The sequence below is a fragment of the Heterodontus francisci genome, unplaced genomic scaffold (assembly GCF_036365525.1).
Source record: "Heterodontus francisci isolate sHetFra1 unplaced genomic scaffold, sHetFra1.hap1 HAP1_SCAFFOLD_1646, whole genome shotgun sequence".
NCBI classification, from domain to species: domain Eukaryota; kingdom Metazoa; phylum Chordata; class Chondrichthyes; order Heterodontiformes; family Heterodontidae; genus Heterodontus; species Heterodontus francisci.
Genome location: NW_027141322.1, coordinates 1 through 12283, shown reverse-complemented (window position 1 = coordinate 12283; position 12283 = coordinate 1). Strand labels below are relative to the sequence as shown.

General features: G+C 52.3%; 1 protein-coding gene across 2 annotated transcripts in view; it reads left to right on the top strand.

Moving 5' to 3' along the window:
* Positions 1-10061, top strand: part of LOC137362791 (DISP complex protein LRCH3-like) — a 49627-nt gene extending 39566 nt beyond the window's left edge. For both annotated transcript variants that reach the window (XM_068027034.1, XM_068027036.1), the window contains exons 10-16: positions 627-691; positions 3266-3406; positions 7241-7333; positions 8619-8661; positions 9270-9327; positions 9420-9530; positions 9890-10061. In XM_068027034.1, coding sequence (XP_067883135.1) covers positions 627-691; positions 3266-3406; positions 7241-7333; positions 8619-8661; positions 9270-9327; positions 9420-9530; positions 9890-10035 — 657 coding nt within the window. In that variant the 3' untranslated portion in view covers positions 10036-10061. The remainder of the gene's footprint in view (positions 1-626; positions 692-3265; positions 3407-7240; positions 7334-8618; positions 8662-9269; positions 9328-9419; positions 9531-9889) is intronic.
* Positions 10062-12283: the final 2222 nt, after the last annotated feature.

Sequence of the window (12283 nt, the reverse complement as noted above, 5' to 3'; positions counted from 1 at the left end):
GTGCAGCACCCCCTCAGTACTGACCCTCCGACAGTGCAGCACTCCCTCAGTACTGACCCTCCGACAGTGCAGCACTCCCTCAGTACTGACCCTCCGACAGTGCGGCACTCCCTCAGTACTGACCCTCCGACAGTGCGGCACCCCCTCAGTACTGACCCTCCGACAGTGCGGCACCCCCTCAGTACTGACCCTCCGACAGTGCGGCACCCCCTCAGTACTGACCCTCCGACAGTGAGGCACCCCCTCAGTACTGACCCTCCGACAGTGAGGCACCCCCTCAGTACTGACCCTCCGACAGTGCGGCACCCCCTCAGTACTGACCCTCCGACAGTGCGGCACCCCCTCAGTACTGACCCTCCGACAGTGCGGCACTCCCTCAGTACTGACCCTCCGACAGTGCGGCGCTGGATTTTGTGCTCAGTCTCTGGAGTGGGGCTCAAACCCACTATCTCCTGATACAAGAGAGCTGTTCATTCCCAGCAGCTGAAGCTGACCATCTCGATCTCACTGTGTTAGTCGCCTGGTATTTTAATGTCTGTCTTCCTCCTGCTCTCTGTCTGAATCTGAGTTTATTGGAGTTTTTCACTCTGCTGCTAGTTTCAATAATGTTTGTATTTCTCTATCAGGATAATAACAGGAAGAGGAACAGTGCAGAGAAGACCAACCTAATAGACAGGCTTCCACACAACGGGTGAGTCTGGGGAAAGAAGCTAGACAGGAACAGGGGGAGGCCATTCAGCCCCTCTAGCCTGTTCTGCCATTCAGTTAGATCGTGACTGATCTGTATCTTCATCCCTCTACCCACTTTGTTTCCATAACCCTAAATCCCCTTAAAAAATACATCAATCTCAGTTTGAAATTTCCAATCGACCCCCAGCCTCAACAGCTTTCTTGGGGGGAGAGAGTTCCAGATTTCCACTCCCCTTTGTGTGAAGACATCACCCCTGAACGGCCTGGCTCTAATTTGAAGATTCTGCCCACTTGTTCTGGATTCCCCCCACCAGAGGAAATAGTTTCTCTCTATCGTCCCTATTATAGAATCTGACAGGTCAGGGTGAGGCCATTCAGTCTATCCTGCCTGTGCTGCCTCTTTAAAAGAACGATCCAATTTAATCCCACATGCCTTTGTCCCCACAACTTGATGTATCTGTTTTCGTCAAACAGGCTTGTAGGTGCAGACGGAGTGGGTTACAGAGCAGTCTGTCTGGGCTCATACTGGGGGGATAGTCTGCTGGGTGCAGACGGGCCGGGTTATAGAGCAGTCTGTCTGGGCTCAGACTGGGGGGATAGTCTGCTGGGTGCAGACGGGCCGGGTTATAGAGCAGTCTGTCTGGGCTCAGACTGGGGGGATAGTCTGCTGGGTGCAGACGGGCCGGGTTATAGAGCAGTCTGTCTGGGCTCAGACTGGGGGGATAGTCTGCTGGGTGCAGACGGGCCGGGTTATAGAGCAGTCTGTCTGGGCTCATACTGGGGGGATAGTCTGCTGGGTGCAGACGGACTGGGTTATAGAGCAGTCTGTCTGGGCTCAGGCTGGGGGGATAGTCTGCTGGGTGCAGACGGGCCGGGTTATAGAGCAGTCTGTCTGGGCTCAGACTGGGGGGATAGTCTGCTGGGTGCAGACGGACTGGGTTATAGAGCAGTCTGTCTGGGCTCAGACTGGGGGGGATAGTCTGCTGGGTGCAGACGGGCCGGGTTATAGAGCAGTCTGTCTGGGCTCAGACTGGGGGGATAGTCTGCTGGGTGCAGACGGACTGGGTTATAGAGCAGTCTGTCTGGGCTCAGGCTGGGGGGATAGTCTGCTGGGTGCAGACGGGCCGGGTTATAGAGCAGTCTGTCTGGGCTCAGACTGGGGGGATAGTCTGCTGGGTGCAGACAGACTGGGTTATAGAGCAGTCTGTCTGGGCTCAGACTGGGGGGGATAGTCTGCTGGGTGCAGACGGGCCGGGTTATAGAGCAGTCTGTCTGGGCTCAGGCTGGGGGGATAGTCTGCTGGGTGCAGACGGGCCGGGTTATAGAGCAGTCTGTCTGGGCTCAGGCTGGGGGGATAGTCTGCTGGGTGCAGACGGGCCGGGTTATAGAGCAGTCTGTCTGGGCTCAGACTGGGGGGATAGTCTGCTGGGTGCAGACGGGCCGGGTTATAGAGCAGTCTGTCTGGGCTCAGACTGGGGGGATAGTCTGCTGGGTGCAGACGGGCCGGGTTATAGAGCAGTCTGTCTGGGCTCAGACTGGGGGGATAGTCTGCTGGGTGCAGACGGACTGGGTTATAGAGCAGTCTGTCTGGGCTCAGGCTGGGGGGATAGTCTGCTGGGTGCAGACGGGCCGGGTTATAGAGCAGTCTGTCTGGGCTCAGACTGGGGGGATAGTCTGCTGGGTGCAGACGGACTGGGTTATAGAGCAGTCTGTCTGGGCTCGGACTGGGGGGATAGGCTGCTGGGTGCAGACGGACTGGGTTACAGAGCAGTCTGTCTGGGCTCAGACTGGGGGGATAGTCTGCTGGGTGCAGACGGGCCGGGTTATAGAGCAGTCTGTCTGGGCTCAGACTGGGGGGATAGTCTGCTGGGTGCAGACGGACTGGGTTATAGAGCAGTCTGTCTGGGCTCGGACTGGGGGGGATAGTCTGCTGGGTGCAGACGGACTGGGTTATAGAGCAGTCTGTCTGGGCTCAGACTGGGGGGATAGTCTGCTGGGTGCAGACGGACTGGGTTATAGAGCAGTCTGTCTGGGCTCAGACTGGGGGGATAGTCTGCTGGGTGCAGACGGACTGGGTTATAGAGCAGTCTGTCTGGGCTCGGACTGGGGGGGATAGTCTGCTGGGTGCAGACGGACTGGGTTATAGAGCAGTCTGTCTGGGCTCGGACTGGGGGGATAGGCTGCTGGGTGCAGACGGACTGGGTTATAGAGCAGTCTGTCTGGGCTCAGACTGGGGGGATAGGCTGCTGGGTGCAGACGGACTGGGTTATAGAGCAGTCTGTCTGGGCTCGGACTGGGGGGATAGTCTGCTGGGTGCAGACGGACTGGGTTATAGAGCAGTCTGTCTGGGCTCGGACTGGGGGGATAGGCTGCTGGGTGCAGACGGACTGGGTTATAGAGCAGTCTGTCTGGGCTCGGACTGGGGGGATAGGCTGCTGGGTGCAGACGGACTGGGTTATAGAGCAGTCTGTCTGGGCTCGGACTGGGGGGATAGTCTGCTGTTCTGACACCTCAAGGTTGAAGCTACAACACGGGAAATGTTTGAATTATATTCTGTGTTTGTCTCTGATCACAGAATGAGCAGAGAGGTGTCTCCCGGGAAAGATGAGTTGCAGCGGGACGGTGAGGAGAGGAGACGGCCGGAGACACTGCAGATCTGGCAGGAGAGAGAGAAGCAGCTGCAGAGTCAAACAGCGGAGCGGGACCGACGGGAAAGGTTTGCACAGACACACACGCACTGTCCCTTATCATAGAATCATACAGTCATATCGCACAGAGACAGGCCCGACCCCATCATCGAATGGCTCTGAATCCTCCCCATCTCCTTACTTCCAAACCCCTCTCCACTGCACTGCATACTCCCCCTGCACATTGTACTGCACACTCCCCCTCTCCCCTCCCCATGCACTCTCCCTCCCATAGACACAATCTTGGAGTCTACAGTGGCCAAGGTGCCTTATTTTTCCAGTCTTGCGCTGGATCATGTCCAGAATCGTTGAATGATATGGAATGAAAGGGGCTGTTTGACTTTTCAGATCTGTGCTGGCTTTTGACAGAGTGATCCAACAACAGCTTATATCTGTATAGCACCTGTAACGTAATAAAACATCACAAAGCTCTTCACAGGAGCAATTTATCAAACAGAATCTGACCTGGAGCTACAGAAGGAGATATGAGGACAGGGGACCAAAAGCTTGGTCACAGAGGTCGGTTTTAAGGAGCGTCTTAAAGGAGGAGAGAGAGAGGCAGAGAGGTTAGGGAAGGAATTCCAGAGTTTCGGGCCCAGGCAGCTGAAGGTACGGCTGCCAATGGAGCGATGGGAATCGGGGGATGGACAAGAGGCCGGAATTGGAGGAGCTGAGAGATCTCAGAGGGTTGTCGGGGCTGGAGGAGGTTACAGAGATAGGGAGGGTTGTAGGGGCTGGAGGAGGTTACAGAGATAGGGAGGGTTGTAGGGGCTGGAGGAGGTTACAGAGATAGGGAGGATTGTAGGGGGCTGGAGGAGGTTACAGAGATAGGGAGGGTTGTAGGGGGCTGGAGGAGGTTACAGAGATAGGGAGGGTTGTAGGGGGCTGGAGGAGGTTACAGAGATAGGGAGGGTTGTAGGGGCTGGAGGAGGTTACTGAGATAGGGAGGGTTGTAGGGGCTGGAGGAGGTTACAGAGATAGGGAGGATGTAGGGGCTGGAGGAGGTTACAGCAATAGGGAGAGTTGTAGGGGCTGGAGGAGGTTACAGAGATAGGGAGGATGTAGGGGCTGGAGGAGGTTACAGAAATAGGGATGGTTGTAGGGGCTGGAGGAGGTTACAGAAATAGGGAGGGTTGTAGGGGCTGGAGGAGGTTACTGAGATAGGGAGGGTTGTAGGGGCTGGAGGAGGTTACAGAGATAGGGAGGGTTGTAGGGGGCTGGAGGAGGTTACAGAGATAGGGAGGGTTGTAGGGGGCTGGAGGAGGTTACAGAGATAGGGAGGGTTGTAGGGGGCTGGAGGAGGTTACAGAGATAGGGAGGGTTGTAGGGGATGGAGGAGGTCATGGAGATAGGGAGGGTTGTAGGGGCTGGAGGAGGTTACAGAGATAGGGAGGATGTAGGGGCTGCAGGAGGTTACTGAGATAGGGAGGGTTGTAGGGGCTGGAGGAGGTTACTGAGATAGGGAGGGTTGTAGGGGGCTGGAGGAGGTTACAGAGATAGGGAGGGTTGTAGGGGATGGAGGAGGTCATGGAGATAGGGAGGGTTGTAGGGGCTGGAGGAGGTTACAGAGATAGGGAGGATGTAGGGGCTGCAGGAGGTTACTGAGATAGGGAGGGTTGTAGGGGCTGGAGGAGGTTACTGAGATAGGGAGGGTTGTAGGGGGCTGGAGGAGGTTACAGAGATGGGGAGGGTTGTAGGGGCTGGAGGAGGTTACAGAGATAGGGAGGGTTGTAGGGGGCTGGAGGAGGTTACTGAGATAGGGAGGGTTGTAGGGGGCTGGAGGAGGTTACAGAGATAGGGAGGGTTGTAGGGGGCTGGAGGAGGTTACAGTGATAGGGAGGGTCGTAGGGGGCTGGAGGAAGTTACAAAGATAGGGAGGGTTGTAGGGGCTGGAGGAGGTTACAGAGATAGGGAGGGTTGTAGAGGCTGGAGGGGGTTACAGAGATAGGGAGGGTTGTGGAGGCTGGAGGAGGTTACAGAGATAGGGAGGCATGTAGGGGCTGGGGGAGGTTACAGAGATAGGGAGGGTTGTGGAGGCTGGAGGGGGTTACAGAGATAGGGAGAAGTGAGCCCATAGTGGGATTTGAAAACAAGGATGGGAATTTTAAAATCAAGATGTTCCTTGACCGGGAGCCAGTGTAGGTCAGTGAGCACAAGGAGTGATAGGGGAACAGGACTAGGTGCGAGTCAAGACACAGACAGCAGAATTTTGGATGACCTCAAGTTTACGGTGAGCAGAATGTGGGAGAGCAGCCAGGCATGCTTGCCTTCATCAGTGGGGTCATAGAGTATAAAAATTGGCAAGTCATGCTGCAGCTGTACAGAACTTTAGTTAGGCCACACTTAGAATATTGCGTGCAATTCTGGTCGCCACACTACCAGAAGGACGTGGAGGCTTTGGAGAGGGTACAGAAGAGGTTTACCAGGATGTTGCCTGGTCTGGAGGGCATTAACTATGAGGAGAGGTTGGGTAAACTCGGATTGTTTTCACTGGAACGACGGAGGTGGAGGGGTGACATGACGGAGGTTTACAAAGTTACGAGCGGCATGGACAGAGTGGATAGTCAGAAGCTTTTTCCCAGGGTGGAAGAGTCAGTTACTAGGGGACGTAGGTTTAAGGTGAGAGGGGCGAAGTTTAGTGGGGATGTGCGAGGCAAGTTCTTTACACAGAGGGTGGTGAGTGCCTGGAACTTGCTGCCGGGGGAGGTGGTGGAAGCAGGTACGATAGCGACATTTAAGAGGCATCTTGACAAATACATGAATAGGATGGGAATAGAGGTATATGGGCCCCGGAAGTGCAGAAGGTGTTAGTTTAGGCAGGCATCAAGATCGGCGCAGGCTTGGAGGGCCGAATGGCCTGTTCCTGTGCTGTACTGTTCTTTGTTTTGTTCTTTGGGTGTGTTGGAATAGTCAAGGCTACAGGTAATGAAGGAATGAATGAGGGTTTCAGCAGTAGATTAGCTGAGACGGGGTGAAGTCGGGCGATGTTAGGGAGGTGGAAATAGGTGGTTTTAGTGATGGTGTGGATTATGTGGTCAGAAGGTTGTGAACAGACTGGTTTAATCTCAGACTGTTGCCAGGGAGAGGGACGGAGTCAGTAACTAGGGAATGAAGTTTGGAGCAGGGACAGAAAACAATGGCTTCAATTTTCCCAATATTTAATTCGAGGAAATTTCAGTAGATGAGAAATAGGAGGGGGACAAGGATAGATCCATGGGGAACACCAGAGGTAACAGTGTGGGAGCAGGAAGAGAAGCCATTGCAGGTGATATTCAGGCTACGCTTAGATGGATAAGAATGGAACCGGGTGAGTGCAGTCCCACCCAGCTGGACGACAGTGGAGAGGTGTTAGAGGAGGATGGGGTGGTCGAGCATGTCAAAGGCTGCAGACAGGTGGAGAAGGATGAGAATCCAATCAGTCCCACTCCCCACTGCTCTTTCCCCATAGCCATGTATATTTTTCCCCTTCCACTATTTATCCAATTCCCTTTTGAAAGTTACTGTTGAATCTGCTTCCACCGCCCTTTCAGGCAGCGCGTTCCAGATCACAACAACTCACTGTGTAAAAAACATTCTCCTCATCTCATCTGGTTTTCTTTTGCAAATTATCTTCAATCTGTGACCCTCTGGTTACTGACCCTCCTGCCACTGGAAACACTTTCTCATTATTTACACTGTCCAAACCCTCTTCAAGATATTCACATCCTTCCTCACCTGCTCTCCCAGAATCTGAGACACCATTCCACTGGGGCGAACGCTTGTTCCAGCTGTTTGTGTGTGTCTGAGCCTCACACCGGGGACAGACTCCTGCTGAGAGTGTTTAAATGGGAAGTGATGTGAGTAAATTTGTGTTGTTTCTCTAGGGGAATCAGTGTCAGTTTGACAGCACGACCTGCACCATTCTTCCTCCAGTCACAGAACTCGCTAAGTGACCTGAACAGTAAACCAGTCTCTAGGTAAGTGTTAGAGAACAAGAGTGAACACAGGATCTGACAGCTGACTGAATCTTGCTGTTATCGTTAGTGCACTGTTTTGGAGCTTGCTTCTGAGTAACAATCAGTCGTTGTAGACACTACTCTCTGTAGCTGAGAGTGGGGACCAGTTTTCCCCTGGCTCTAACTCTCCAGGAGACAATGTGTGGCGTTTGTAGTTACTGCTCTCAGGATGTCTATGTCTAGACGTTCTGATATCTGCGTCCAGTCTCTCCAGCCTGTAGCTTGCCGTGTGACTTCAGTCCCACTGTGAGTTTAAGCCTGTACCAGTCCCGGTTTGGTGTGGGTTTAATCCTGGACCAGGACCTGGGGATGTAGTGGGTTTAATCCTGGTCCAGTCCTGGTTTGCAGTGGGTTTAATCCTGGTCCTGTCCCGGTTTGCAGTGGGTTTAATCCTGGTCCTGTCCCAGTTTGCAGTGGGTTTAATCCTGATACTGTCCCGGTTTGCAGTGGGTTTAATCCTGGTCCTGTCCCAGTTTGCAGTGGGTTTAATCCTGATCCTGTCCCAGTTTACAGTGGGTTTAATCCTGATACTGTCCCGGTTTGCAGTGGGTTTAATCCTGGTCCTGTCCCAGTTTGCAGTGGGTTTAATCCTGGTCCTGTCCCAGTTTGCAGTGGGTTTAATCCTGGTCCTGTCCCAGTTTGCAGTGGGTTTAATCCTGGTCCTGTCCCAGTTTGCAGTGGGTTTAATCCTGGTCCTGTCCCAGTTTGCAGTGGGTTTAATCCTGGTCCTGTCCCAGTTTGCAGTGGGTTTAATCCTGATACTGTCCCAGTTTGCAGTGGGTTTAATCCTGATACTGTCCCAGTTTGCAGTGGGTTTCATCCTGGTCCTGTCCCAGTTTGCAGTGGGTTTAATCCTGGTCCTGTCCCAGTTTGCAGTGGGTTTCATCCTGGTCCTGTCCCAGTTTGCAGTGGGTTTAATCCTGGTCCTGTCCCAGTTTGCAGTGGGTTTAATCCTGATACTGTCCCGGTTTGCAGTGGGTTTAATCCTGATACTGTCCCAGTTTGCAGTGGGTTTAATCCTGGTCCTGTCCCAGTTTGCAGTGGGTTTAATCCTGGTCCTGTCCCGGTTTGCAGTGGGTTTAATCCTGATACTGTCCCGGTTTGCAGTGGGTTTAATCCTGGTCCTGTCCCGGTTTGCAGTGGGTTTAATCCTGGTCCTGTCCTGGTTTGCAGTGGGTTTAATCCTGGACTAGGAGCACCGGTTTGGAGTCTGTATTTTAATAACTGGTTTCTTGCCTCCCTCTAGTGGCTGCTCTGGGAACAGTGCGGGTGCACCGTCTCTGCCTAAGGTCAGTGTCGCACGTCTCCTGTATCTGAAATCGCCGTCCTGTCCTTACATGGTCCCGTGTGTTTTTACAATCTATCAGTGACCACAATTACGCCATTGCCCACCTCTTTCCCCACCCCCCCACCCCACCCCATGACCCCTCCCCTGACCTCATTCTGTGACCCAGGATATGCCGGACACTTCCACTGAGCTCCTCTCCCGAAGACGTAGGGAACAGGAAGCAGCGGTACCGAGCACTCCCGGTTTCCCCCCCCCGCCCCCCCTATCCTCCGGGTTGTTCACCGCCGCCCGCCCGCCCGGTGCACACTGTCATGGGGTAGTGAGCAGGAATGCTGGCCAGGTTTTATTTTATAAAGATGATTTTGATCAGTGTGACTGGGGGTTTTGATAACTTGCTCACAGACCAGTTTGCTCTAACCATGCAGTGTTATAACTGTACCAATACACAGAGCAAGTGTTGAAGGAGGAGAAGGGAGACGGGGCCTGGATGGGAGATCTTTGTCTTCTGGCCCTGTACCTGACATTGCTCTCTCGGATTCTGCTGTGCATTTCCAGCATTTTGTATTCCTCTTCCACCTCAAGCTTTTAAAGTTTATTTTCTGTTTGCAGAGTGAGGGTCATCTCCCAAACGTGTCCAGCGGCTTCTCGACGACAGCTGCTCGACCAGGTGAGGAACGCAGCAGCCCTTGTTTCTCTGCCTCGCTCTGTGCGAAAGCCCTTGTGCTGTTGGTGACACTGAATTCTGGCTTTTGTTTGCAGATCACACTGCTCATTCTAACTCCAGCTCCCCGAAGGAATCAGGTCCTGTTCACAGACCAAACAGCTTCCTGTTCCGATCATCCACGTGGAGCAACTTAAAGAGTAGCTCAGGTACGTGACCTTTCCTCCTCTTCCACTCGCTAGCATCAAGCTTCCTTTGAAGGCTCCATGGGACTGGGCCCTGGGGAGGAGAGTCCCTCCAATTGTGGGACTGAGCCCCCTGCCCCATCCCCCTCCCCCCCCCCCCCCCCCCCCCCACAATGTGGAGCTGAGCCCCAGGGAGCTCTAACTCGCTCCTCTCCTGATCGGTGTCTTTTTTTTTTGTGTCTCTGTGAAGAACTGTGTTAAAAGTGCTACGTAAAGGGAGAACTGAATTGGATGTGTGGGAATGGACAGAATGATCTCTGATCACAATCGCCTCATCCAGATGGTGCAGCCGCTTCCTTCTAACTCTCTGTTTACTTTCCCAGCCATCAGTCCAGCATCCCCACAGAGTCCCACCTACATCTTCCCAGAGGTACCTCTCGACTCGAAGCCCATTGGCAGACTGCGGAACACAGACCCGGGGACGGGTGAGCAGGAGCTGATAGCACAGCTTCGTAAGGTTGGTTTCTGAACAACTGCATCACCCAAGAGGCTTCCGACTGGCCAACGGAAACTAAAGATTTTCATACAGCAACTGATAGTGGAGAGAGAGAGAGAGAGAGACCTTATCCACTGGTGGTGGGGGTGGAGTGGAGGGAACGGGAATCCAGGGCAAGGAGACAAACCTTAAAATCAGAGCCAGGCCTGAGGAGAGACATTACGAAACACTTTGCTCAAAGGCTGGTGAATACCGGAACACTCTCATAAAAAGCAATCGATTCTGAGACTCAATCATGTTAAATCGGAGATCGATGGGTTTTTGCTAGGCGGATATGAAAGGATATGGAGCTAATGCCGGTGGATATAGATTAGCCATGATCTCAGTGAATGACAGAACAGGATCGAGGGGCTGAATGGCCTCCTCCCCTTCCTATGACACAAAATCCTTCACGGAAAAAAGTCACTGGTTCGGCCTCAGCTGGAATATTCTGTTCAATTCTGGGCACCGCACTTTAGGAAGGATGTCCAGGCCTGGGAGAGGATGTAGCGGAGATTTACTGGAATGATTCCACAGATGAGAGACTGGAGAAGCTGGGATTGTTCTCCTTAGAGCAGAGAAGGTTAAGGGGGAGATTTAATCGAGGTGTTGAGAATCATGAAGGGTTTTGATGGAGTAAATAAGGAGAAAGTGTTTCCAGTGACAGGAGGCTCGGTAACCAGAGGGATACAGATTGAAGATAATCAGTAAAAGACCCAGAGGGGGAGATGAGGAGAATGTTTTTACACAGTGAGTTGTTGTGATCTGGAACGCGCTGCCTGAAAGGGCGATGGAAGCAAATTCAATAGTAACTTTCAAAAGGGGGATTGGATAAATAGTGGAAGGGGCAAAATTTTCGGGGCTGTGGGGAAAGAGCAGGGGGGAGTGGGACTGATTGGATAGCTCTTTCAAAGAGCCAGCACTGGCACAAAGGGCCGAATGGCCTCCTCTGAGCTTAGGATGCTGTGAATAAATAACCTGAGAGAAAAGCCCTCGTGTTTACTGCTTGTGTAATGGGCTCCAGGACTTCCAGAAGCTGTGGGTCAGATCCTGAGCTGTCAGCTCTGCTCAAGATCCAGGGGATGAAAGCTGAGTCTGATTACGGCCATCGCGGCCACTACTCCCATCACTCCCTGAACCAGAACAAGTGTGAAAAATACAAGTGAAAAATGCAAGGCTGGATTGCATCGATTTTAATGCAAGGAGTCTTACTAGTAAGGCAGATGAATTGCAGGTGTTGATTAGCACATGGGATTATGATATTATTGCTGTCACAGAGACATGGTTGAGGGAGGGGCAGGACTGGCAGCTCAATATTCCAGGGTATAGAATCATCTGGTGTGACAGGGGAGGGGATAAAAGAGGAGGTGGCATTGCACTGTTGATCAAGGAGTCAATTACTGCAGTAAGGAGGGATGATATCTTAGAAGGTTCCTCAAATGAGTCCATTTGGGTAGAACTTAAAAACAAAAAGGGGGCAATTACTTGGCTGGGAGTTTACTACAGAACTCCAAACAGTCAGAGATAGAGGAGCAGATATGCAGGCAAATCTCAGAGAGGTGTAAAAATAATAGGGTAATAATAATAGGGGATTTCAACTTCCCCAATATTAGAGGGGATAGTATTAGAGCAAAAGGCTTGAATAGGGCGGAATTCTTAAAATGCATAGAGGGGCGCTACTGGACCTAATCCTAGGGAATGAAGCTGGTCAAGTGGTAGAAGTGTCAGTGGGGGAGCATTTCGGGCATAGTGACCATAACTCTGTAAGATTTAAGGTAGTTATGGAAAAGGACAAAGATAGACCAGAAATAAAGGTACTGAATTGGGGGAAGGCCGATTTCAATATGATAAAAGAGGATCTGGCCAAAGTGAACTGGGAGCAGCTACTTGTAGGAAAGTTACATCAGACAAGTGGGAGTCATTCAAAGAGGAAATAGTGAGAGTTCAGAGTCAACATGTACCCGTTAAGGTGAAAGGTAGGACCAACAAGTCCAGGGAGCCCTGGATGTAAAGGGATATAGAGGATTGGATCAGGAAAAAAAAAAGGAGGCTTCTGGCAGATTCAGAACGCTGAAAACAGCGGAGGCACTAGAGGAGTATAGAAAGTGTAGGAGGTACTTAAAAAAGTAATTAGGAGAGCGAAGAGGGGACATGAGAAAACACTGGTGGGCAAGATAAAGGAAAATCCTAAGGCATTTTATAAGTATATTAAGGGCAAGAGGATAACCTGGGAAAGAGTGGA